At 40.0% G+C, this 23773-nt stretch overlaps 1 protein-coding gene across 1 annotated transcript; it reads left to right on the top strand.

Annotated features, from left to right (window-relative positions):
* The first annotated feature begins 1321 nt into the window (after window positions 1–1321).
* Window positions 1322–21719, top strand: TVP23C (trans-golgi network vesicle protein 23 homolog C). Its single transcript, XM_069481896.1, has 7 exons — window positions 1322–1378; window positions 6440–6522; window positions 8009–8153; window positions 13407–13496; window positions 14714–14845; window positions 19295–19423; window positions 20726–21719. The coding sequence occupies exons 1-7, from the start codon at window positions 1367–1369 to the stop codon at window positions 20750–20752; spliced, it is 618 nt and encodes a 205-aa protein (XP_069337997.1). The 5' UTR covers window positions 1322–1366; the 3' UTR covers window positions 20753–21719.
* Window positions 21720–23773: the final 2054 nt, after the last annotated feature.

The following is a 23773-nucleotide window of genomic DNA, read 5'->3' as shown; positions in this document are numbered from 1 at the left end:
TTGGCGAGCTCAAGCCCCATACAAAGCCTACTACTCAGTGGCTCAGCAAGGCCTGATCTTTTGTCTCTTCAAGAAAAGCCAGAAATTGATATTTTTCCAAGAAATGCCATAAATTTTAAAGGATGGTAATGAATTCAAATAGAATGCATAACAAAAGCAAAAGCAACAAAAAGACAACTCCATGAACTCCCACAATAATGGGTGGGCCACTGAAAACATGCCATGGGCAGGCTGGACGCCCGGATTTCACGGCTTCAGCTTTTCACCTCCGAGGGCACCAATGCAATGGCTTTGCCAAGCGCTCTCTCCTTTGAGAAGTGTGGGGGTTTTCCCCCTTCATTATTCAGATATTAGGTTTAAGAAAGCACTGGCACATAACTTTTAAGTTGCAATTTTAATGGAGAAAATCCCCTCAATTAAGGAAATGTGTGAATAAACATTATTCCATGATCCTTCCAACAGTAGCCTGACTAGGCTGGACAGACAGGATATTGTTATCATCACCGTTTCAAAGACCTAACACCCCTTAAATTTCACGTCCTTTGCCCAGGCAAGATCACATCATGAGCGGCTGGACCTGGAACGGTGATAAGAATAACATCTCCCATTTGCAAGATACTTACACTGTAAGGATACCACTATCACCCCCACTTTATGATTGAGAAAAGAAATACATAAAGGTTGGTTATATAATTGGTAATAGAGGACCCAGGACCCCAAACTCCAGGGCGCACGGTCTCCACTATTCCTTACTGTTTCCTAGCTTCTAAGATTATTTTCCTTCCATAATAATTCCCTCCATCGTCCTCTTGCCTTGTTCTTCTTAATAACGTTTTACCCCTTCAAAAGAGCACGTTTATTTTTTTAATTGCTTCTAAAATTTAAAGCACAAAATGTGATACTGTACAAAAATACATGTCATTGTGTAATACTCAAACAAAATTAATTTATAGCATAATTAAGTCCCGACCCCTGCACTCATGGCATCGACGCTGGCGGTAATGACTTTAGGGTTTGCACCCAGTAGATAGCAAACATTTCTCTGTAACAAACCACGAAGCTTTCTCCTTGGAGCCTACTGTGGTCCTGGGTTCCTTTCCCACCTCCTTTTCGCTCCTGTTTGAGCCAGATTTCGCTCCCGCCAGGTCTGCACTTCTCGCCCCGCCCCCCGGTAACCCCGCCCCCTGCCGCCCCGCCCCCAGAGTTGCTCTTCCCGCGAGACTCCTCAAAGCGGAAGTGGGGCGGGACTGGGGCTTGTATATAGGCCCCTCCTGGTCTGTGGTAACGGATTGAGTCAGTTCCGGTCCGGACCTGGCGGCTGCCGCGCTGACGTGGCTGCCGGAAGTGGGGCTGGCGCAGGGTCGCCATGTTGCAGCAGGTGAGGGGCGCTGGGAGAGGCGGCGGCTCTTGGGGGCCGGCCCGCAGGGTCTGTGGGGCGGGAGTCGAGCGTCTCCGCCCGGCAGCCGAACTCGAGGCGGAGCGGCGTGGGCGGGCGGGAGTGGAGTGCTGTGGGCTGTTGTCCAGGGAGGGCGGCCGGGCGCTCCGAGGGCTCCGGTGGAGGCGTGACCCAGGCGGCGGTGAGCCCGGCATCTTGGGGCTGTAGAGAAGCCACTGTCAGCAGACGTCGAGCGCTGGGTGGACCCTGTGCTGGGCTGCAGAAGCGCTCCAGGGGTGAGGTTGCGGGTGGTCTCCCTTTCCTCGGCCCTTAGGGCGTAAACGGGGGCGAGGGGGAGCGGCCTGCGGGCATCTCTTAGCTCCCTCCTTGCCTGACCTCTAGGGGCGCGCTGCGATCTTTTAGGAACAGGCGACTGCCAGAACTCTGATTTCAGGTTACTGATAGTAAACTAACATTGATGGTGATTATCACGTTTTTGCCCTTGGCGTTAATTATAGGCCACAGGTTTAAACCTGAAGATTGGTAAGATTAATAATCTCTTCCTTGTAGGAAAAAAAATTACTGTTTATAATCACTTAGATTATCTTAAGTATTTTTCCTTTTGGTTCACAAATAACTTATTGAGGGATTACTATGGCCCAGACACGGTTCTAGGCCCAGGGATAGGGCTATGAACAGTACAGACAGGTTTCTTGCCCTGAATTGTCAGTTTGGGGGAGTGGGTTCTAGGAGATGGGGGCAGTAAAGGAGGTCGGGTGACCTGATAAATTACATAACTATTTTCAGATAATAACAGCAAAGACAGGGTGATGAAATAGTAAGTATCTGAGGATAGGACAACTAGGATTTATGGTTAGAAAGGCCACTTAATGAGGAGATAACTTGAGTGGAGAAATCCAATGATGGTTAAATTCAGCTCTCTGAATTTACACCCAGGCCAAATGAGGCTGGAGAAACACACAACCGTGCTGACTGTTCCCACTTTATAAGTTGTGACTATGAACCTCAAAGGAGCCCTCAGTGCTGCAATCATTTCTACATTTCCATAGTCCCCTCACTCTCCCACCTTCCTAGGCAACTGTTGAAACTTCTCTCTTCTCAAACATTTATTCCCTTATTCTGTCTTAGCTGACAGCCTTGCTTCTTGTTTCACTGAGAGGTGGAAGGCATCAGAAGAGAATTTTCACACCACCTGCCTCCCTGTATGCATCTTTACCCATAATCTCCCATGTATTCTTTTATTGAACTGTCTTTGCCCCATTCTTAAGCCCTCTCCTCTACTTGTGCACTGGTTTCCGTCCCCTCTTGCCTACTAAAGGCATTGTTCAGCAGTTCTCTTTCCTGCATGGTCAGTCTTTTTTTTTTTCCTTTTTATAAGCTTGTTCACATCAGCATATAAACATGCTTTAATTTCTCCTATCTTAAAAAATAAAAACTTGACCTCACATGCCCTTTCAGCCATCACCCCAGTCTTTGTTCCTTGAAAGACTTGTCTATATTTGTCTCTTAATTCTTCTGTTCTCTCATATCCATTCTGGTTAGCCTTTTTCCTCCACGCCTGCCATACTGAACTGCCCTTATGGAGGTCACTGATGGCCAGTTAAAATTACAGTGGTCACTTGGTTTTAATCTTACTTGTGAACAAAATATGTCTCAGTTGGTCTGATCCTCCTCCTGGAAGCACTTCATTTGGCTTCCAGAACACCACCCCTCACCCTCCCCTGGCTCACCTCCCACTGCAGTGCCCACCACCGATTCCTTCTTATCTTTCTGACCTCTAAAAATTGGAGTGCCCGCAGTCTCTCTTTGGCATCTTTATCCTTTTAGCTGTTCAGGACAGAATCTTTAGCATCTTCCTTGACTCCTTTTCTCTTACCTCCATTCAACCCATCAGCAAATCCTGTCAGCTCTACCTTAAAATGTATTTGGAATCTGTCTGCTTTTCACCACGGTATCCACCCTGGATCAGTCTATTACTTCTTGCCTCCATTATTGAAGTGGTCTCCTAACCAGTGTCTTACTTTGTGTCTTTGTCTCTCCCCCTTCCCCCAACCTCCAGCTTCTTACTGCAGTAGCCAGAATTTTCTTTTTAATGGGTGAGCCAGAACACGTCAGTCCTATGCTCCAAACACTATAACTGTTTTTCCTCTCAGATTTTTTTTTGAAGTTCACATGCTAGCATCTTAAATTATCCAAATTCAAACTTCTGATTTTGCCCCAAAATCTGTTGTGCTCATGGTCTTCCTCACTTAGTAAATGCAACTCAAAAAGGTCAAAAAGGGCAGTGCTATTTGTCCTTTTTTTTTTTTGGCTGTACACTCACATCAATGCCTGGCACACAGTGGGCACTGTGTTCCTGAATGAGAAGAAGCCAGTCTTTCCAAAGAGCAGGGTAAGAGGAGTGTTGTAGGTAGTGTGAACTGTGCAGAAGGACCTGATGGGGTACAAGTTTGGCATGTTTAAGGAACTAAAAAGAAGGCCAGTCTGGCTGGAGGTTAGTTACTGTATAAGTTTCCTATTGCTGCTGTAGCAAATTACTGTAAACTTAGTGGCTTAAAACAAATTTATTGTTTTACAGTTCTGGTGGTCAGAAGTCCGAAATGAGTCTCAAGGGGCTAAAAACCAAGGTGTGGGAAGGGTGTTGTTTCTTTTGGAGGTACGAGGGGAAAATCCATTTCCTCGCCTTTTCCATCTTCTAGAGGCCAGTGGTCCCTTCCTCCATCTTCGAAGCCATCAGCATAACATTGAGATCCCTCTCTGATCTCTCCTTTTTCTTGTTTTATCTCCTTCTCTGACTCTAACTCTCCTGTGTCCCTCTTATAAGCACTGTTGTGATTGCATGATTTGGCCCACCTGAATAATTGAGGATAATTCCCCCTCCTCAGTATCCTTAATTTAATTACATCTGTAGAATTCTTTCTTGCCAAGTAAATTTACATATTCATAGGTTCCAGGGGTTAGAACCTAGACATCTTTGCAGGGGTGAGAGAAGGCATTATTAAGCCTAGTGCATTTAATGAAGGGAGAATGGCCTGAGATAAGGGTTTAGAGGTGGACAGGGGTCAGATAGATTGTGATAGGTCAAGATAAGGAGTTGGTTTTTTATTGGAAGTGCTGTGGGTTTTAAGTAAGGGAATGAAAAAGTTGTGAAAAAGTCTCTGCTGGATAGAGCTTCAACAGTGGGGGTTAGGAGCAGAAGGCCTGGACTTTTTATTCATAACATCATATGTTGGATGTTGGCTGCATATAATAGGCATCCTAGGAGCTTTAAAAAAATCCAGATACCTGGATCATACCTCAGAGCAATTACATTGAAGCCCTGGGGGTGATATCCAGGTACCAGCTTTTTTTTTTAAGAAAAAGAAAAACCAAACCCAAAACCAAAACAAGCATTCCAGTCCGTAGCCAAGGTTGAGAACCAGTGGTCTCATAGATCTAAATCCATTTGCCTTCCCAGCCTTAGCTTGTACTCTGCTTCTTCCACCCTTCACTTACTGTGTGGGCTACTTGGCCTTTTCCTGTATTCCCACATCTGTGCCTTTGAACATATACTTAGTCTAGGGACTACAGTGAGCAGGAGGCCTGCGTGGACTGTCAAGGCCTCGCTGATAAACCGTCTGCCAGGAAGCTTCTCCAGTGTTCACATTTGTACTTATAGTTCTCCTGGTACCATTCACAGTCTGCTGTGTGTTATAGGTAATTGCCTCCTTTGCTTATCACGCCGTCAACAAATACTGTACCATTTGGCCCATTGCTCTGCTGGACACTAGGACTTACTGCGTACAGCACAGACAGTCCTTGTCCTCTAGTAGTTTAGTCTAGATGGAGATGGGGGGGGCAGACTTGCAGTAAGAGGACCCTGAGATAATTGTTCAAATGGAGATTTGTCCAAGTGCCATGGGAACCTGGGGGTTTCAGGGAAAATTTCTCAAGTATTTCAGTATTTGAGCTGAAACTTGAAGGATGATTTGGTATTTGCCTGATGGTGAGCTAGGTAGGAGATGGGGACAGGAAAAACTTTCTGAGTAGACAAAATACATGAAAGGCAGAAAGATGGGAGAGTCCATAGTGTTTTCAGAGACCGTGTAGTAACAGTATTGCTGCAGTTTCTAGTGGAGGAGTTCAGTTTTATCCTGTGTATGTAGAGGTGCCATTGAAAAGTTTGAACAGGGGAGTGACATGGGAAGATTGCCCCGGGTAAGGTGGAAGAGAGGCTGGAACATGCGTGAGACTGGAGATACAGGCAGGGGGGGCTGGTGAGTGGCCCTAGGAGAGGCACAGAAACAGCTTCTTGGGGTTGAGGTTGAGGGGGAATTGCATTGACTTGAGTTATGAACCACTCTTCAGAAGCTCAAGGTGGCGAAAGGAAGGAATGCTATGCAAGGTAGAAGATTGAAGGGGAGATGCAGGATCAGGTTTTATAAAAAATCTTTTTCTCCCAACAAGTGGCATTTGAAGAAATTTGTATGCTGTTTAGAAAGATCTAATAGAAACATTTGAAGATAGAAGAAAGTGTAAATATGTAAACAAAGGGAAAAATGACGGAACAAGCCCCCGAGGAGGCATGAAAAGAAGAGATTCAGAGCACAAATAATTGGTTCAGCCTTGGATAAGAAGAGAAGGAGTTGTGAATAGGAGTCCTGGAAACAGGGGTGCAGTTAGATGATTTTGTGAAGGAGCCGAAAACGTCGAGTTTATCCCTGATAGCCTTAGCTTTCTCTGTGACTCGGGAGAGAGCAGCTGAAAATAGATGTATCAATAAGTTTACAGGACTGTTTTGTGCACCCCAGTGTTTTCTCGCGGTGCTCAGCAGTCAGGGGCAGGGGAGGAGCAGCCGATTTTTGGATCACCACGGGAGGCTTTTGCCAGATTGGAGTCGGGGTGGAGGGTCTGCACATGCCCTTTGCCTAGGTTGTGGATTGCTGTGACCACATCCTAATTTTATCTTTTTTTTTTTTTTTGATGAGTGTGCAACTTTGCGTGTGGTGGCTGTGTAAATACTGAATTTCATTTCGCTTCATGGATATTTAATTTGCCTACCAGGACAGTAATGATGACACTGAAGATGTTTCACTGTTTGATGCAGAAGAGGAGACAACTAACAGACCAAGAAAATCCAAAATCAGGTATGAGGATAGCTTGCCGAGTTGTGCTGGTGCCCAGTGCTGTTTTGTTCATAGGTGGCAGCCAATGGGAGTCAAGGCAAAGTGGTTGCGATGTGCTTGTGAACATTTTTTTTTTGTGGGAGGACAGAGTCTCGCTTTGTCACCTAGGCTCGAGTGCCATGGGCTCAGCCTAGCTCATAGCAACCTCCAACTCCTGGGCTCAGGCAATCCTCCTGCCTGAGCCTCTCTAGTAGCTGGGACTACAGGCATGCGCCACCATGCCTGGCTAATTTTTTCTATTTTTAGTAGAGACAGGGTCTCGCTCTTGCTCAGGCTGGTCTCGAACTCCTGACCTCAAGTGATCCTCCTTCCTCGGTCTCCCAGAGTGCTGGGATTACAGGTGTGAGACACTGTGCGCCCGATGTGCTTGTGAATATTGTATATTGCTAGTTTGATATTTAGTATGAGACAATGGTGTCATTTCAGATGTTTTTGGGCATAATTGGCAAATGGAATTTTACTTTATATAGAGTTTTTAAATCAGCAAATTCAATTGTTTGAGCACCTGTGTTTTGAATTCCTTGCTACTGTTTTCTAAGAGTATACCATTTCATTATATAGTTTCCGTTGATACATTTTGATTTATTGTGCAAATTTCAGAATTACATCTTTTGTATAAAAAACATGAAACTATCAAGCCAGACATATTTCTGTTCTAATTTAGTTCTCTCTAGTCTAAAGAAATTCACTTAATGAAATCAAATTCTACCTGAACCTTAAAAACATGCTAAGTGAAGGATGCCAGTCCCCAGAGACCACGTGTTGTATGATGTCATTTACATGAAATGTCCAGAATAGGCAAATGTATAGAGACAGAAGACAAATTGTGGTTACCCAGGGCTGAGGGGGTTGGAGGTAAATGAGGAGTGACTGCCAGTGGGTACAGTTTTCTTTTTGGGGTGATAAAAAGTTTTAAAATTTGTTGTGGTGATGGTTGCAGAACACTGTGAATATACTAAAAACCATTAAATTGTATACGTTTAAATAGGTGAATTGTAGGATATGTGAGTTATATCTCAATAAAGCTGTTAAAAAACCAAAAACTAAAAAAACTCTACCTGATAGTGACTTTGTCTTAATGCCTGAAGTGACTTCAGAGGGCCCAGGAGTTCTTTTGGTATGATTTAAAAACAGGATTCAAATCCTAAGACTATAGTTTCCTTATTTCTCCAAGCTAGGTAAAGTTTCTTGTTATATATTTTGTGAAAGTTTATATTCAATGAGGAGTTAAAGTCCTGTTTACATACTGTATTTTCTGTGATGACAGGGCCCAGTCAAATACTGGGGCTTAGGAAAAAAGAGAAATAGGAGATTTGCTTCCTGCTCAAGTCATCTTATTTTGACAAAACTCTCACGGTTATGCTAGAGCTAAAACATTTTTCATCTCTATCTGCTAGTACCTGTAGTAAATGTAACTGTATTTCTTTTATTATGTTTTGGTTTTCAGACATCCAGTGGCATCATTTTTCCATTTATTCTTTCGAGTCAGTGCAATTATCGTCTATCTTCTCTGTGAATTGCTCAGCAGCAGCTTTATTGCCTGTATGGTGACAATTATCTTGTTGTTGTCATGTGACTTTTGGGCAGTGAAGGTAGGTTTGATTGTCTTTATTTTAAAATTGTATTTAATGTGAGATTGAATGACACGAACAGTAAAAAATATGAAACCTAGCATTTTGGATTGGTATTAATTTCTCTCTCTTGTTACTTCAGGCCTCATCTGTGTTAAATGCTACATATATCAGATAGATATATCATTACATGTCATCACTTTATATGTTCTACATACATCAGAACACGTAGGTTATTATACTACTGAGTTTTCTGTGCCACATGTCAGCCTACATCAGCTTTAAAATTAAGCAAACAAATATGACTGGCAGCCACAGACTCTACTGTAATCCAGACCTCTAGTTTTGCTTCAGGATCACCTCCAGGTGTGCTGTGTATAATCTCTAGATAAGGTCCCAGTATAGTTTGTCCACAAATACTTAAAAAGTACCCACCTTTTGCAAAGACTTCTGTGGGAGTCTAGGGCAGTGTTTCTCAACCAGAAGCAAGTTTGCCTCCCACAGGACATTTGTCAACGCCTGAAGACATTTTTTTTGGTGGTTACGACTGGGGGTGGGGGAATGTGATAATGGCGTCTAGTGGGTAGTGGCCAGGTGTGCTGCTAAACATCTTAAGATGTACAGGGTATCCCCCCTGCACTGCAGCAAAGACTTATCTGGCCCAAAATGTCGATTGTGCCAAGGTTGAGAAACCTGCTGTAGGGGATGGAGAGGAGTATAAGAAATGGTTTCAAACTTAAAGGCAGTGATGGGATAGAGGGAGGGATGGATAGATAGTTACCTTGCTAGATGAATATGTAATGAAGTAACTATAATAAGATAGTAAATGTAGACTCTATTGTGGGAGGTAGGTGTTTGGGTATGCACTGTAAGATTTAACTTTCCTGTGTATTTGAAAATTTCATAGTAAAATAATGGGGGGAAAAAATCAAAGGCTAATTTTGGAATTTCAGGGACATGTATACTGATTCAAAGACCAGTAAGATGTTCCACGTCTGTTCACACCCACCAACCCAGCCATTTTTAGGTCTTTTAATTCGTGCAGATATCAGAAGTGGTTGGCTGGGGGATGGCCAGATTCCATAGGCCACATAATGCTGAGAAGGAAGATTTCACAAGTCTGTTTTCTTTAGGCTTTCGTTTGTCCACTCTTCTTTGGCTTGTATCTCTTTGAATTTCTTCTGTTGCTTTATGCTCTAAAATGTTTACTGTATCCTGGTTACAGTTTTGTTTTGATGAATGTTTCTTTTTGTTGTTCGTACAATTTCTGTTCAACCAAATAGAACATTGCCTCAGTCAGTTCTTCTTGGTAGTTTCCAGACTTTTATAATTAAATCCTTCTGGGTTAAGGGTTTTAAAGAACATGATCAAAATAGTATATGTTCTGATTTTTCTTTTTTTTAAACAAGGGCTTAAAAAATGGTCACCCTTTTATCCTTGGCAAAATTAGTTATAGATATGCAAACAATGGTGATATGAAGCAAAATGAAAAAGTTAAGAATGGATAAATTATTAAATGGACTTGGGAAAGGGGTAGGCGGGGTTCTGAAACTAGTTAAAGCAGAGATGTGTCATAACTCTTATAAATCTCAATGCAGTTGTCAAAAGAGATCTAATTACTAAAAAAAAAAAAAAAATAAAAGCGATCTTCATCTGAACCCCTAGGTGATAATAATGAAGACCAAGAAGAGGTGGAGCAGGGAGGGTAGTTTAAAAAGTATGTTATGGCGTTTGTGTTTTTTACTTTACTCTGACAAATAGAGTAAAAAAAGGTTAAATAATGGTTTTTAAAAATGTAATGGCAATTATTAGTAAAATTTAAAGAAGTTGTGTATCTTTGCAACATTGGAGAAGATGGGCGCACCTAAGACAGTTCATATAACAAAGGAAGGAAAACAAAGCAAGCGTCAGAGTGTCAAGGAAGCTCAAGTATCACAAAGCCCACGTACAAGGTGATGGAAGGAATTGCAGATTTGTTACAGCAGTACTTGAATTTGGTTAAACTCCCCTTTTAAAAATAAGAATTCTAAGATTCGGTCAAAAATCTTACTAAAATAGTGACATTAGAAAAAAACAAAAGAGGGCAGACTAATTCAAACAGAGAAACCTGACATTATAATATTATCAGACAAAATAGGAGTCAGAGTAAGAAAGCACTAAATGGACTAAAAAAGGGTCATTTTATGAACTACAGTGAATGAAGATCATTCACAGAATAAGATTATATCAAATTATAGTGAAAAATGTTAGAAATACTAGAAGATGAAAGAAGTATGCATTATGATAGTTTAACAAACCACCGTCTTTCACAGATCAAAGTGCCAGAAAATAAATATGGTCTAAAGGATCTGAATGAAATAATAAATAAGGTCAGTTTAATAGCAATATTTGGGACTTTGTATGTACAGAGATAATACCTTCTTGTTTAGTATCTGTGGAATATTTACAAAAAATTAAATATCATTATGAAGAAAATCCAAATAAATTGCCCAAAGTGCTTACATTTTCCAGGCCAATGAAACAAAGCTAGAAATTAATAAAAAGTGGTTGTCAAAATTGAAATTCTTTTTAAAAAGACATCCTACTAAATATCTTTGTTTATAAAGGAAACAAAAACTATAAATACAGATTATTTACACCGTAATGACCATGATCATCAACAATCACATATAAAGAATGTGTGTAAAACTGAATTCAGAGGGAAAATGATAGACTAAAGGCATTTATTATTAGACAAAAAGGTGAAAATAATGGACTACTCTGGTCCAGAAGTTTGAAGAAAAAAGAAATAAGCCTGAGAGAAATTAAGAAAACAATAATGATGAAAACAGAAAATAAAGAATGGGCCGGGCGCAGTGACTCAAGCCTGTAATCCTAGCACTCTGGGAGGCCGAGGCGGGCGGATCGTTTGAGCTCAGGAGTTTGAAACCAGCCTGAGCAAGAGCGAGACCCTGTCTCTGCTAAAAAATAAAAAGAAATTAGCTGGGCAACTAAAAATAATAGAAAAAATTAGCTGGGCATGGTGGCGCATGCCTGTAGTCCCAGCTACTGAGGCAGAAGGATTGCTTGAGCCCAGGAGTTTGAGGTTGCTGTGAGCTAGGCTGATGCCACGGCACTCTAGTCAGGCTGACAGAGCGGGACTCTGCCTCAAAAAAAAAAAAAAAAGAAAGTAAAGAATGGAAAATGGGAACATGGAGGAGTTTGAAAATATTCTGAGAGTTCTTTGAAAATGCCAGTAAAATAGACCTGTGGCTGTTCTTGGTCCCCTTTGGCAGCTCTTCTCTTCTACTTAGCCTTTAAACACTGGCATTTCTGCAGTAGGAATTTCGGTCTCTAAGGCTCCTCCTTTTCTTCTGCGGTAAAGGAGGGCCACCTGTGCTGCTGGTTTTGACTGGTGATCTGTAAGCTCTGTTGACTCCAGATCTGTATCTGCATCCAGCTTTGTCCTCACAGTTCCAGACCTCTCCATCTGTCGTCTTGACATTTTTCCGTGGCTGTCTTGAAGACATCGCAATCCAACATGTATAAAATAGTACTTGTCAGCCTCCACACCCAAAATGCTCCTCTTTTGTAACTGTTCCCTTTCACAGGGCCTGGAGTCGCTGTTTTTTCACTTGAGCAAACCAGAAATGTATAAGTTACCTCCTTCCTACCCCATATGCAGTTAGTCACTGGTCCCATAGTCACTTTCTTCCCTAGGGTTTCTGTGCCTACGGCTCTGTCTGGAATGCTCTTGTTGCTCCCACGTCGCCTTAATTGAGGGTTCCCTAATCTGTTTTTGTGCCATGGACCCCATTCACAGTCTCCTGAAACTGTGAATGTTTTTAAATACATAAGATTACAAAGGAAGTAACTAATATTGAGATAAAATTTTGAAATATTAAAAAGGTAAAATTCTGATTTAATTATGTGTACAGTAGTTTCCTCTTATTTGCAGTTTGCCTTTCTGTGGTTTCAATTACCCATGGCATAGTACAGTAAGGTATTTTGAGAGAGATACAACATTTATATAACTTTTATTACAGTATGCTGTTATAATTGTTCTATTTTGTTATTAATCTCTTACTATTCTAATTTTTAAGTTAAATTTTATTATAAATATGTATAGGAAAAAACATAGTATACATAGGGCTCAGTACTATCCATAGTTTCAGGCATCTACTTGGGGTCTTGGAACATATCCTCAGCAAATAAGCGGGGACTTTGGTACTACTTTATGAATATATTAATAGTAAGGTCTAGCGACAGGTCTAATAACTACTTTCAAGGCAGTGATGAGCATAAACAATATTTTGAGATAAATGCAACAAGTATAGTACAAAGTGAAAAAATACCTGTGGTTTTTATTGTGACAAAGTCAGGGGTAGTGTTAATTCTATCTGTGTACATGGTTTGTTGTCAACATTCATAATTTAAAAATACATTAAATTTTAATGAAAATAAAGATAATTTTTTCCCCTGAATCAGAACCCTTGAATCTATTAGTGGACATCACTAATTACACATCCCCTGTATTGGTGACTCCTATTTACCCTTTTCATTTCATTCTGAAGGTTGATTCCTCGGGGAGTCATTCTCTGATAACTCAGACTAGATCAAATTTCCTGGTGTACTCTTCAAGCGTCCCACACATTTTCCTCATAGCACTTACCACAGTTGGTAATGGTGCATTTGTGCAGTGGTTTTCTGCCTCTCTTCCCCACAACACTTAACAGCTCCTGAAGGCAGGGGTGGTATCTGTTAGTCACCCTACTATTACCAGCACATAGTAGGTGCTCAGTAAGTATTTGTTGAGTAAATAAACATTAAGAAAGCTATCAAAGTAAAGTGTTACATTAGTAAGCTGGAAAACAGCTGGGTACATTTGAGGGACTTAATGAAGGCCAGTACTATAACCATTTTTAGGGATATATACTTGTAAAATATATGTAGCGACAGTCAGAATATAAGATAGGTCACAGCTGCCAAAGAGCAAGGGGCTTAGGAAGAAATTAGGAAATTGGAGAAAGGACAAGTGTTCATGAAGGAAAGGGGGGAGTAATGTTTATGGATGGACTTGCTGCTTACCCTGTCACCTCCACCCTTGTGGGTCCTGCCATTGCCATTTTACTTGGTCTTGTAGCCAGGCCTGATAGATAGTGGTCTTTGTTAACTGGATATTATGGAGGTAAAGCTGAAGAGTTTTGATTGTGAAATGTTACACTAAGATATAAGCTTATGGTAGATCTTTAAATAATGTTTTACAATATGTGTGTTTATATTAATCTTTACCAGAATGTCACAGGTAGACTAATGGTTGGCCTACGTTGGTGGAATCATATTGATGAAGATGGAAAGAGCCATTGGGTGTTTGAGTCCAGGAAGGTAAGCTGCCTTTTTTTTTTTTTTTTTTTTTTTTAAATAAAATAGTATCATTTGATAAATTATGTGTAAATTACATTTGAATATTTAGGGAAGAAGTATTCAAGATTAAAATCACTACACCAAATCACTTGGCATATTAGTGCTAAACCAGATAGCCTTTTAAAACTTAATAGATTTTTCTGTCTAGTTCAGGCCAGAAACAAGGGATGTACAGGACAGAGTCCTGAGAGAGGACATTGGGTCAGAGTTTATACAGTATGCTAAGCTGTCTGTCAGGGCTTGCTGATACAAGATCTCTTTCTGCTGCCCCCAGCTTTGTTGCCTTGCCAGATGTCTGCATGGCTCCCTCTATGTCCAGCAGATAGATAACTGCTTCCAATATCTTGTTCTCTCTCTGCTCCCATGGTCATCTTCCACTGCCGGGCAGGAAAAAGAAGGAGAAGGATTGCAACTGTATAGAAAATCTGAATTGATCAGAGCAGTCTATTCTTTAAGCCTGTGCCTTCAGGAGTCCTGCGGGGGGCCCTTGTCTGTTTTGGGTCAGCCTGCTACTCAATAGTGAATATTCAGTTTGCCTGTGGAAATCAATTTGGGAGGCAGAGGACAAAATTTTGGGGGGCAGTACCAATTAAATTGCTTGCCTTCTGCTTGGAAGGGCCTTGATAAGTAATACTTCTCAGAAAGCAGCACTGTGCTCAGTGAGCCTGTGTTCCTTTATATCATAAAATCTACTTTAGAAACAATTCACCACTTTTGTAAATTCCTGGATATTGCTAAGACATTTTGATCATGTCCAGAATCCTTTGATTCCATTTCTTTCTATGGACTCTGACTTGACCTTTTAGTCTCCAGGATGACTATAACCTTGATTTCCTTGATCCTCACGCAAAAGGTATTATTCAAAGCTTCCTTATGAGTAAGTAGTATAAGTGCTAGAAGAATTGAGGAGAAGCCTACCAGAGACCACTGTTTACTGTCTTAGGTTATGATAAACTGTCCATTCTGCCCTAAAAATGCAAAATTCTTGAGTTAAAGTACACTAAAATCATTTCCTAAAATTACAACAATGGTAGAGTCATTAACTGATTTATAACTTAGAACTTGGGTTGTCTGTATTAATATTTGAATTTGAGGGTAGTGTGTTTTTTATTAAAAATGTTAAACTTTGTACGGATAAATCTCACAACAGTGATGATTGAATTTATGTTCTTTTGTAGGCGTCCCCTCAAGAGAATAAAACTGTTTCAGAGGCTGAATCAAGAATCTTTTGGTTAGGACTCATTGCCTGTCCAGTGCTGTGGGTGATATTTGCCTTCAGTGCCCTCTTCTCCTTCAGAGTAAAGTGGCTGGTGAGTGTCAGCGTAGAACTTTTGAATAATCCGCTGGATGTCTGATGGTAATCATAATAAACCTTCTGTGCCCTTCATACTGGGGACCTACTTGAACAGGCAGCTTCATTGTGTATTCCCAGGCTGTGTTTCCCAACTCCATTTTTCTCTAAGTACCAGAGAGCAGATCCTGTAAAAGACCTCATTTCACCAATGTGTCTGTAATAGAGTGGTCTTTTCTGAAAGTAGTGGTTGGTAACCTGCTTTGTTTACCTATTGTTGCTTAACATCACCCCAAAATACAGTGGCTTAGAACTGCAGTAATTTTATTATTTCATTGTTTCTGTGGGTCAGGATCTTGGGAAGGGCTCTGCTGGGAGATTCTGGCTTGGGGTCTTGAGTAGTTGTAGTCATACAGTGGTTGCAGTGGTTGGAGACTGCGAGACATCTCCTCTTCATGAGGTCCCATGGCCTCTCCACATGTCTCTCCACGTGGCTTAGTTTGGGCTTCCTCACATGGTGGCCTTCTGCCAGTGGGAATGCTTACATGGAGGCCCAGGACTCCGCTCAGGGTGTCTAGCTTAAAAACTGAATTTTTTTTTTACAACTTAGCCTAAGAGGTCACACATCACTTTTGCCACCCACCCTCATTCAAGGTAATGGGAATTTAATTAGGCTCTATCTCTTGATGGGGCCTGAGAAGGTTCTGGAAGAAAGTTTAGAATAGGAGATACTGTGGCTGCCATCTTTAGAAATATACTTGTTCTTTTAATAGTTGAGCTTATTCCACTTAACATTTATTGATATAAGATACATTTTGACCTTAATTATGTTTTCTCCCCAATTTTTAGTATTGTGCTATTTTCCTATATAAGTTCTCTTTTTCTTTGTGTGTGCTTATACATTCATACTTTCCTTCTTGGGATTTGGAAGCTTTATTGTCCATTTTCAGTTCTAGTAGTTAATCTTTATTATTTTACATGTTTACATCATAACCCTCTTTCGTGAGTTAGGAAATTTATTCAATATTTATGGATTTCCTGCTATGAAAGATGGGAAATTTAACATTCATATGCTTTCTCCTATTTCTCCTGCTTCTGCCCTGGATTTTCATGTGTTATAGTCTTATTTTAGTTCTGGTGGTTTTCTTTATAACATTAAGTAATTATACTTAAACCTTTTAATTGACTTAATAGATTCTGTTTAGAAAGGGAAGAAAATAAACATTTTTATATTTCTTCTTATATTCTGTGTTCCACTGTTACTTTTGTGTTGCCAGGTTTTATAACAAATTAGTTTTTGAAATGATATTCCTTATTGGCTGTTCAGTCTTTGATCCATTTTTTAAATAACTGACCTACCACCAGTCCTTTTATTGCAACTTCTCCTTTTATTTCTTAGTTGGTTATATTTTATTGTTGTGCGATATTTTCCAAAAGAACATGTAGGTGTTATTTTCCTTTGACTCTTTTCGGTTTATGAATAAGAGCCTGTAGATTATTCTTGAATGATGACTTGGCTGGGTTAATATTTAGTATTCTTGGGGCACAGTGTCTGTCTTCTTGGAAGAAGTTACTCCATCATGTTCTTATATTGAATATTTTAAAGAAATCTGAGGCCAAGCTTACTTCCGTGTAAGTAAGTGAATCATTTTTCTCCCTAAAGAATTTTTTTTTAATTCTTGAAATTTTAAAATATCATAACCAGGATGTATCTGTCTTTATCTTTCCATAGTGAGTGTTCTGGAACTCACGTGCCCTTTTGACATGCAGACTCGCAGTTTTGCTTGGGATCAAGATAATTGTTTTCTTTTAAAAAAATCTTCAAATTTATTTATGTTCTATTTTTTGACCTAATTCTGAGGTTCCAGTTATGTCTATGTTGTATCTTTTTTGTCTGTTCTCATCTACTGTTTTCTCATTGCTTTAATCATTCATCTTTTTATTTTCTATTCATTCAGCAAGTATTTTTAAGAATTCACCGTATGTCAGAACTGTTCTGGGCACTGGGGATATAGGAGGGGGGTACAGATAGGGGCTTAGACAGACAGGATAACTTCTCCCGTAGAGCCTATCTTGTGGAGGGTAGACAGACAATGAAAAAATGTAATAGGGATCTTAAATAATGACACCAGGTAATAGGCTACTGTAGATTAGGCATCAGCAAAGGCTTTGCTCTCTATTTCCTTAGCTCTGCCAGCTCCATTGCTCCATTTTTATCTCCTGTTGTCTTATCTTCAGGGTTTTTTTTTTTTTTGTGGGGAGACAGTCTTGCTCTGTTGCCTGGGCTGGAGTGCAGCGGTGTGATCACGGCTCACAGGTGCACGCTACCATGCCCAGCTAATTTAAAAAAAATTTTTTGTAGAGATGAGGGTCTTGCTGTGTTGCCCAGGCTGATCTCAAACTCCTAGCCTCAAGCAATCCTCCTACCTCGGCCTCTCAAAGTGTTGGGATTACAGGTGTACCTTCATGTTTTTGACTTATCTTTAGATTCTTCTGTAGAGTGAAACAGTCCAAGGAATGCTTTTATTTTTGTGGATTATATTTCTTTAGAGTAGATTCTTCACCTGTGTTATTGCATACTATGTTCCTTCCTTATATCCTTTTTTTTGCTATAGTTTGGCATAGATGCATTTCCCTTTTTCCTTATCCATTTTGCTCCTGCTTACAGTGGCAGCTCTGTGCAGACCATCCCTTTCTGGTGAATCCTCCTTGGCTGCCTTCTCACGTCTGAGGCATGTGGCTGCTGCTCTCAGCTAGAGTTTGAGTGCTGGGTTTGCTGGCCTGAGGACACAGGTGTGAGGAGGACAGCTCGGCTGGGCTCTGGCTGCCTTGGCTGGCTTGCTTGGGTTTTGCCTTCTCTTACCTAGTGGAGTTCTTGTATCCTGATTGTACTCTCTTCTGGTTCCTGTCTCCTGCTTTCGATGAGACCCTAGAGCCTTAGCATCCATTTAGGAGAGTCAGCCCAGTGATTCTCTACCAGTGTTTCCAGTTCCCTAAAACAGAACAGGGAGAGCTCATGTGAAAGGCTGTTTGGTCCTGTGTGAAGACCACAGGACATGAAGGGAGCGTCACTCAGGCTCACTATGAGCCTCTTACTCCCTCACAAGATGGTCAGTTCTCATAACCAGTGACCCCTCCGTGCTTCCTCTCCTGCTGCCTTCCCATCTGCGAGGAACTGCCATGGCCAGGTGCAGGGATTTTCTTGCCTTTTTGAGTCGTCGTTGGTTGGGAGGAGTTTCTGCTCTTGTGGCTATTTCTGCATTTTTTTCCTCAGGGCTGTCTGTCTTCTTCTGGCCTTCTGCTTCTCTCTAAGTTGTTTGGGGTGGTAATTTTAGTGAAATTTCCCTTAGTGTTTTTTTTTTTTGGAGAGTTAGGAGCTGTGTAGAACTGTACCAAGCTGGCTTTTTCTGTGACCACTAATCCTTTTTGTGTGTTTATTGGTACTAGTTTATTTGCCTTTTTTTTTAAAAAAAAAAAACAACAAACTGTTTGCTGTCTGTATCTTAAGGGGAGGAAGGTCTTCATGTCTGACTTTTAATATACCATCTTAAACCCAAAGTCTGCTTATTTTAACTTATAAATACATTTTAAAATTTGTTGCCATTGAGCAAAATTAATATCTCAGCAAGACCTGTGCTTAGTCTGTGAATTCAGGTGCCCCCTGGCGTGTTGGTACATATGTACCCAAGAGCTCCCCAATATGAAAAGCGTAGGAATTTAGAGGAGATTTGTTTAAATAAAAATACAGTTTTATGTTTATTTAGGTAACTAGCAACTTTGCATAATACTAATGTGCTTATTTCCATGAAACATAAGTTCAGAACAGAAAGTACTGGCTCTACTTCTATTGCTAGGAGTTTGAACCTGTTCCTTAATTAAACATTTAAATTCTCTGACTTGCTTAAAATCAGCTACACAGCTTGTTAAGTAAGGGTTAATGAGAATAAATCTGGGTTGGAAAAACATATTTTGTTGAGCTGCTTTGCTTGTCACAGATGTAAAAGAGTAGAGGAGTTGATGCACTGTTTATTCTAGAATAGGGGTTGGCAAACTATGGCCTGCAGGCCAAAGACAGCCCAGTACCTGCTTCTGTAAACTTTTACTGGAACACAGCCTTGCCCATTTATTTGTATAGTGTCTATGGCTGCCTTTGGGCTAGAACGGCAAGAGTTTAGTAGTTGCAGCAGAGACCATGTTGCCCACAAGCCTAAAATAATTATGTGGCCGTTTATAGAAAAACTTTGCTGATCCCTGTTCTAGAATATTTCACCTTTGGACCTTCTCGCATTGTCCTAATTAATTTTTCTCCCATAATATTTAAAGAGTAGGCTTGAGTTTCTTGCACAACCCCTGCTTTGCAGAACTTCCTTTTTCCTTCCCTTCTGTGACGGTCTGTCTTGTCTCATTTATGGCACAGAGAAAGGTCAGTTTTAGGTCGGTAACCATGGATTATTTCCCCCCATCGCAGGCGGTGGTTATCATGGGTGTGGTGCTCCAAGGTGCCAATCTATATGGTTACATCAGGTGTAAAGTGGGCAGCAGGAAGAACTTCGCCAGCATGGCTACCTCGTATCTGGGAAAGCAGTTTTTAAGACAAGTAAGTGTTTTCTGGATGTAATCAGTGACCAATGCAATGATTTCTAAATTTTGTAGAGTTTAATTTTTATGAAATGCTTCTTAAAAAGTTTTTTAAAGACACATAGTTATTTAAATACGAGATAATGATAAAGATGTTTTAATTGCCCTTTGGAAGCCTTTAGGACATTCTAGAACTGTATTGTCAGTGTCCTAAAACATTTTAAAACCAGGAGGGATAAACTATCATTGATAATAACATGTTTTAAAAATTACTTTTTTTAGGTACTTTCCATCAAGTGTGCTGGCTTTAAATGAATGGTTTTAGGGCTTATGGCAAGAACAGGTTGAAACATAGTAAGACTATCTTATTAAAGATTGTTTTAAAGCACTCGTGTTTCTTTCCCCCAGAACATAAATGTTTTTACTATAATTCACCAGTATCAGGGTTTTCAGTGGGATAAATAGTAGTCAGAGGTAAATAGTCACTGGTTAGATCTCTTGGGAAAATTGCCTAGGTCTTTATGCGAGTAATACCTTGTATTTCTTTAGTGCAGTAGGTTGGGCGAGTAGTGTTAGTATATAGGACAGGGTTCGCAAACTCGAACATGCGTCAGAATCACGTAGAGGGCGCAAGGTTGCTGGACTCCACCCGCAGGCTTCTTACTCAGTAGATCTTGGGGTGGAGTCTCATAATGTGCATTTCTGACCAGTTTCTGTGAGGTGCTGGTCCCAGGATCACACGTTAGATAACTAAGGCCCTGAGAGATACTAAGCGACTTACTCAAGAATATACAGTTAATAAGTGGTAACAAAGCTATGGCTTGACTGGATCCAGCTCTGTGTACTCAGAATTTATCGTTCTTTCCATTCTACTGTACAGTCCCTCTTACAGAAGATAAGAAGTAGAGAAAGCAGATGCACCTTTTGTGTGGTCCACCTTAGGGTAATTTTCATGCATGTGCATGTTAGGGTTTTTCCCCTCAGGATTTTCAGTGTTTCTGTAGGTAGGGAGGGACATTGAATACAGGTGAAATTGAACCTTGAGCCTGGTGTAACATGGTTGAGGGGTTAGTGTCTTACGTGGCACCTGGCGATTCTTTGCTCAAATGGGACGAGCTGGACATCTGGGTGGGTGATGGTTTCCATGGGTTTGTATCTTCAGCTTGTCTACTTTTTAACATGAGTGGGCCATTGAATGTTAGGTAAAGTATTAATAGTAGCTGGCTCTGCTTAGAAATAGGGAATGTTTTCCTAGGCCTGGTGCTTTGAAGGCCAAGGTGTGTGAAATAACTGAATATTGAGATTTTTTTCTCTTTTACAGAACGCTGGAGATGATCAGACTTCCTGAATAAAGAGAGAAAGCTTATAAATTTTGTCACATTGGGGAACAACTGAAGAGATTCTTGACTTTGAACCTTTTAGAGCTCAGTCTGTGTTGCAGTGAGGAGTGTTGGGTTTGTTTTTCCACTTAATAATTTTATTTAAAAAAAAGGAAAAGTAATTTTCATATTAAGTTTTTATTTTCTTTCCAGTAGTTGGGGCTAGAAAGTACGTTGTCATTAGAAACATGGTTAAAATTTGTTTTATGGTGTACATATGTGCATAGTTATGTAGAATTAATATATCCCAAATTAATAAAAGTGTTTGTGTTCATTTATATATGTAACAGAGACCTTGGCATTTTGATCCACGGAACGTAAGAGGATGTTCTTAGTTTATCTCCAAGTTCTATGTGTTTACATATTATTTGTGTAGATTATTTTCAGAAGTAAGCACTTTGGCTTATATTGTTAAAATGTGTACTTCATGGTGAAATTTCTTTGATAAACACAAGCAAGTAAAAAACCAAATTCGGGCCAGTGGTGTTACCTAGTTTCTAAAATTTTGTTTATTTTTATTTGTAACAAGTCATTTACTTAAGGCCCAGTTAACATAAATGGAATCTTCACAGTTTATGTTTAAGGGATACCCAGAGATTGCTGCTGTTCTATTTATTTTATGGCAAGGATAGCCAGATTCTACTCTGGAACTTCTGGAAGCTCTTCAGTACTCCTTGGGCTAACAAGATCTCTTCTTTATCACTAAAAGAGCATTATTCTTATGTCATAATAAGAATAGTCATTTAAATACTTGGCAAAATAAATGCCTAAAAGACTTTTTATGAATCTTTTTTTTCCTTGCTATAATGGGGATATCGTAAATCATACTTTTGTATTAATGGTATTTCTTAAAGCAATATATTTAACTGTAAACTAAACCGATCTATAAACTATTATAGGCATCTGTAAATTCTGTTGTATGTACTGTAAACTTTGGTGGGGTCTTTTAATCAGCAGATTATGTTGTAAATGTATTTATACATTGTTAAAATATTTTTTAAGATATTTGTTTAACTGAATAAGTATCTCTATTATAGTGATAGCTTTGAAGGTGCAAAACTTTATATTTGCATAAAACTCTACTGTTTACAAAGCATTTGGTGTGTGTAATCTCATTTAACCCTCACACCAAGTATGTGGTACCTCAGATGATGAAACTGAACTTCAGATTATTGAGTGACTTTCCCAGGGAAACACATATTATAGGAATATCTATAGGATATAAAACTGGATATATTACTATTTTTAGAGGAAATATTTGTCTCTAAATGTCTTTCCCTTTCTTAAGAATCATTAATTTGTTAAGTGCTTGTTTGCCATTTTACTTATATTCAGCTATTCCATCTGGTGAGAAAAGTTGGTGCTGCACTAAAGACATGTTTTTATTTAATTTGAAAGAGCTAACCTAAATCTTTAGAATTGAGATTCTGTCAGGAGATACATTGATATAGTTCTTGAGGTAACCGTTATTTGAACCTGCAATCCTAAACCAGATAAGAATTGAATTCGGAACATGCATGTGTTCTGTGTATCCTCTAATATCCATTTTTTCCCTTCTCCAGGTTTCTCTTAATTAGCTGGGGCCTGGCAATCTGGAATAAAGATAACTTTTCCTAGCTTTTATTGCTACAGCTTGGTGTGGCCATGTGACTAAATTCTAGCCAGTGATACACTTCTAGGAAGTATCCTTAAAAGGAGGGGTAATACCCATTTCCTCTTTTTTTCTTCCTACTGGCAGAAATGTAGACAGAGTAGCTGAGCTGGAGCAGCCACCTTGGACCATGGGGTGGAGGCACAGAAATAAGGTAGAGATTGTCTGAATCCCGTCTGATGGGTACAGCAGCTCTGAACTGCCTATCTAAATTTCTGAGAGAGAAAGATCCTTAAGTGTTATTGTTCTCACTTCTCTGTTACTCATAGCCTAACTGAATTCTTGTCAGTACAATGCACTTTGAGCATCACCTATAATTGTTTGCATTAGTACAGTATTTGAGATGTAATAATTTAGTAAATACATATTTGACTTTTTGTCTATGTAGTAATTAAGTGAACATTATAGGTGCTGATGAGTTTCACTGTTCCAGATGCTGTTGCTGCATAAAAATTCACCCCAGAAGTTAGCGGGGTACAACAGTCATTTTATTCTCAGAAGTTCTGTGGGACAGGAATTTGGAGGGAGCACAGTGGGGACAGCTTTTCTCTGCTCAGCAGTGTCTGGGGCTGAGCTAGGAAGGTGTGAGGGCTGAGTTCGACCTGACAACTGGAGCAGGAGATGTCTAAGGTGTCTTCAACCCCGGGTCTGGAGGTCAACGCTGGCCGCCAGCTGGGGCTCCAGCTAGGCTAGTGGTTGTAACATCTACATTTGTGAGCTCTCTGTGTGGTTTCTGTGTGGGGCCTTATCTAGGCTTCTTCAAAACCTGACAGTGGGTTCTTACAGCCTCCCAAGAGAGCAAAACCAGAGTCTCTTCCTGGCTCTAAAGAATACGTTCTAAGATTGTATGTAAAACAGTGAGATATTATTATCTTACTCTTGAAAAAAAAAAACAAAGAAAACAAAAAAAAACCCAGGACATACTCCCTAAAACCTTTACATTGTCATTCTTATTAAGAAAGAAAGAAAGAAGCATAGCATTTCCTCAAGAAGTCATCATTTAGTGCCGGGGAAAAAATGCAATCTTAAATACATTTTCTCCCTACTATAATTAAAAAACTACACATGGTGAGAAAATCAAGTAGTACGGAAGGGCTTGTAAAGAAAAGCAACAGTCTCTTACCCCACTCTCAATTCTGTTCCGCAGAACTGCTTCTGTTTTTACATTTTGGCATAGTTATCTCTGTACCACTAAATAATACACTTGTAATGCTTATAGTGTTTCTGGACTTAACAACTTTATGTATTAACTGTTGACTTCCTGCTACAAAAAGGGAAGATTGAACTCAAACCCCTCCCCCACGTAGAGTTTCAGCAGTGTTTTTTGTTAAATTGGTTG

Source organism: Eulemur rufifrons, chromosome 9, assembly GCF_041146395.1.
Source record: "Eulemur rufifrons isolate Redbay chromosome 9, OSU_ERuf_1, whole genome shotgun sequence".
Taxonomy (NCBI): Eukaryota; Metazoa; Chordata; class Mammalia; order Primates; family Lemuridae; genus Eulemur; species Eulemur rufifrons.
The sequence above is the reverse complement of the archived record's forward strand: the minus strand, read 5'-3'. Positions and strand labels throughout refer to the sequence as shown.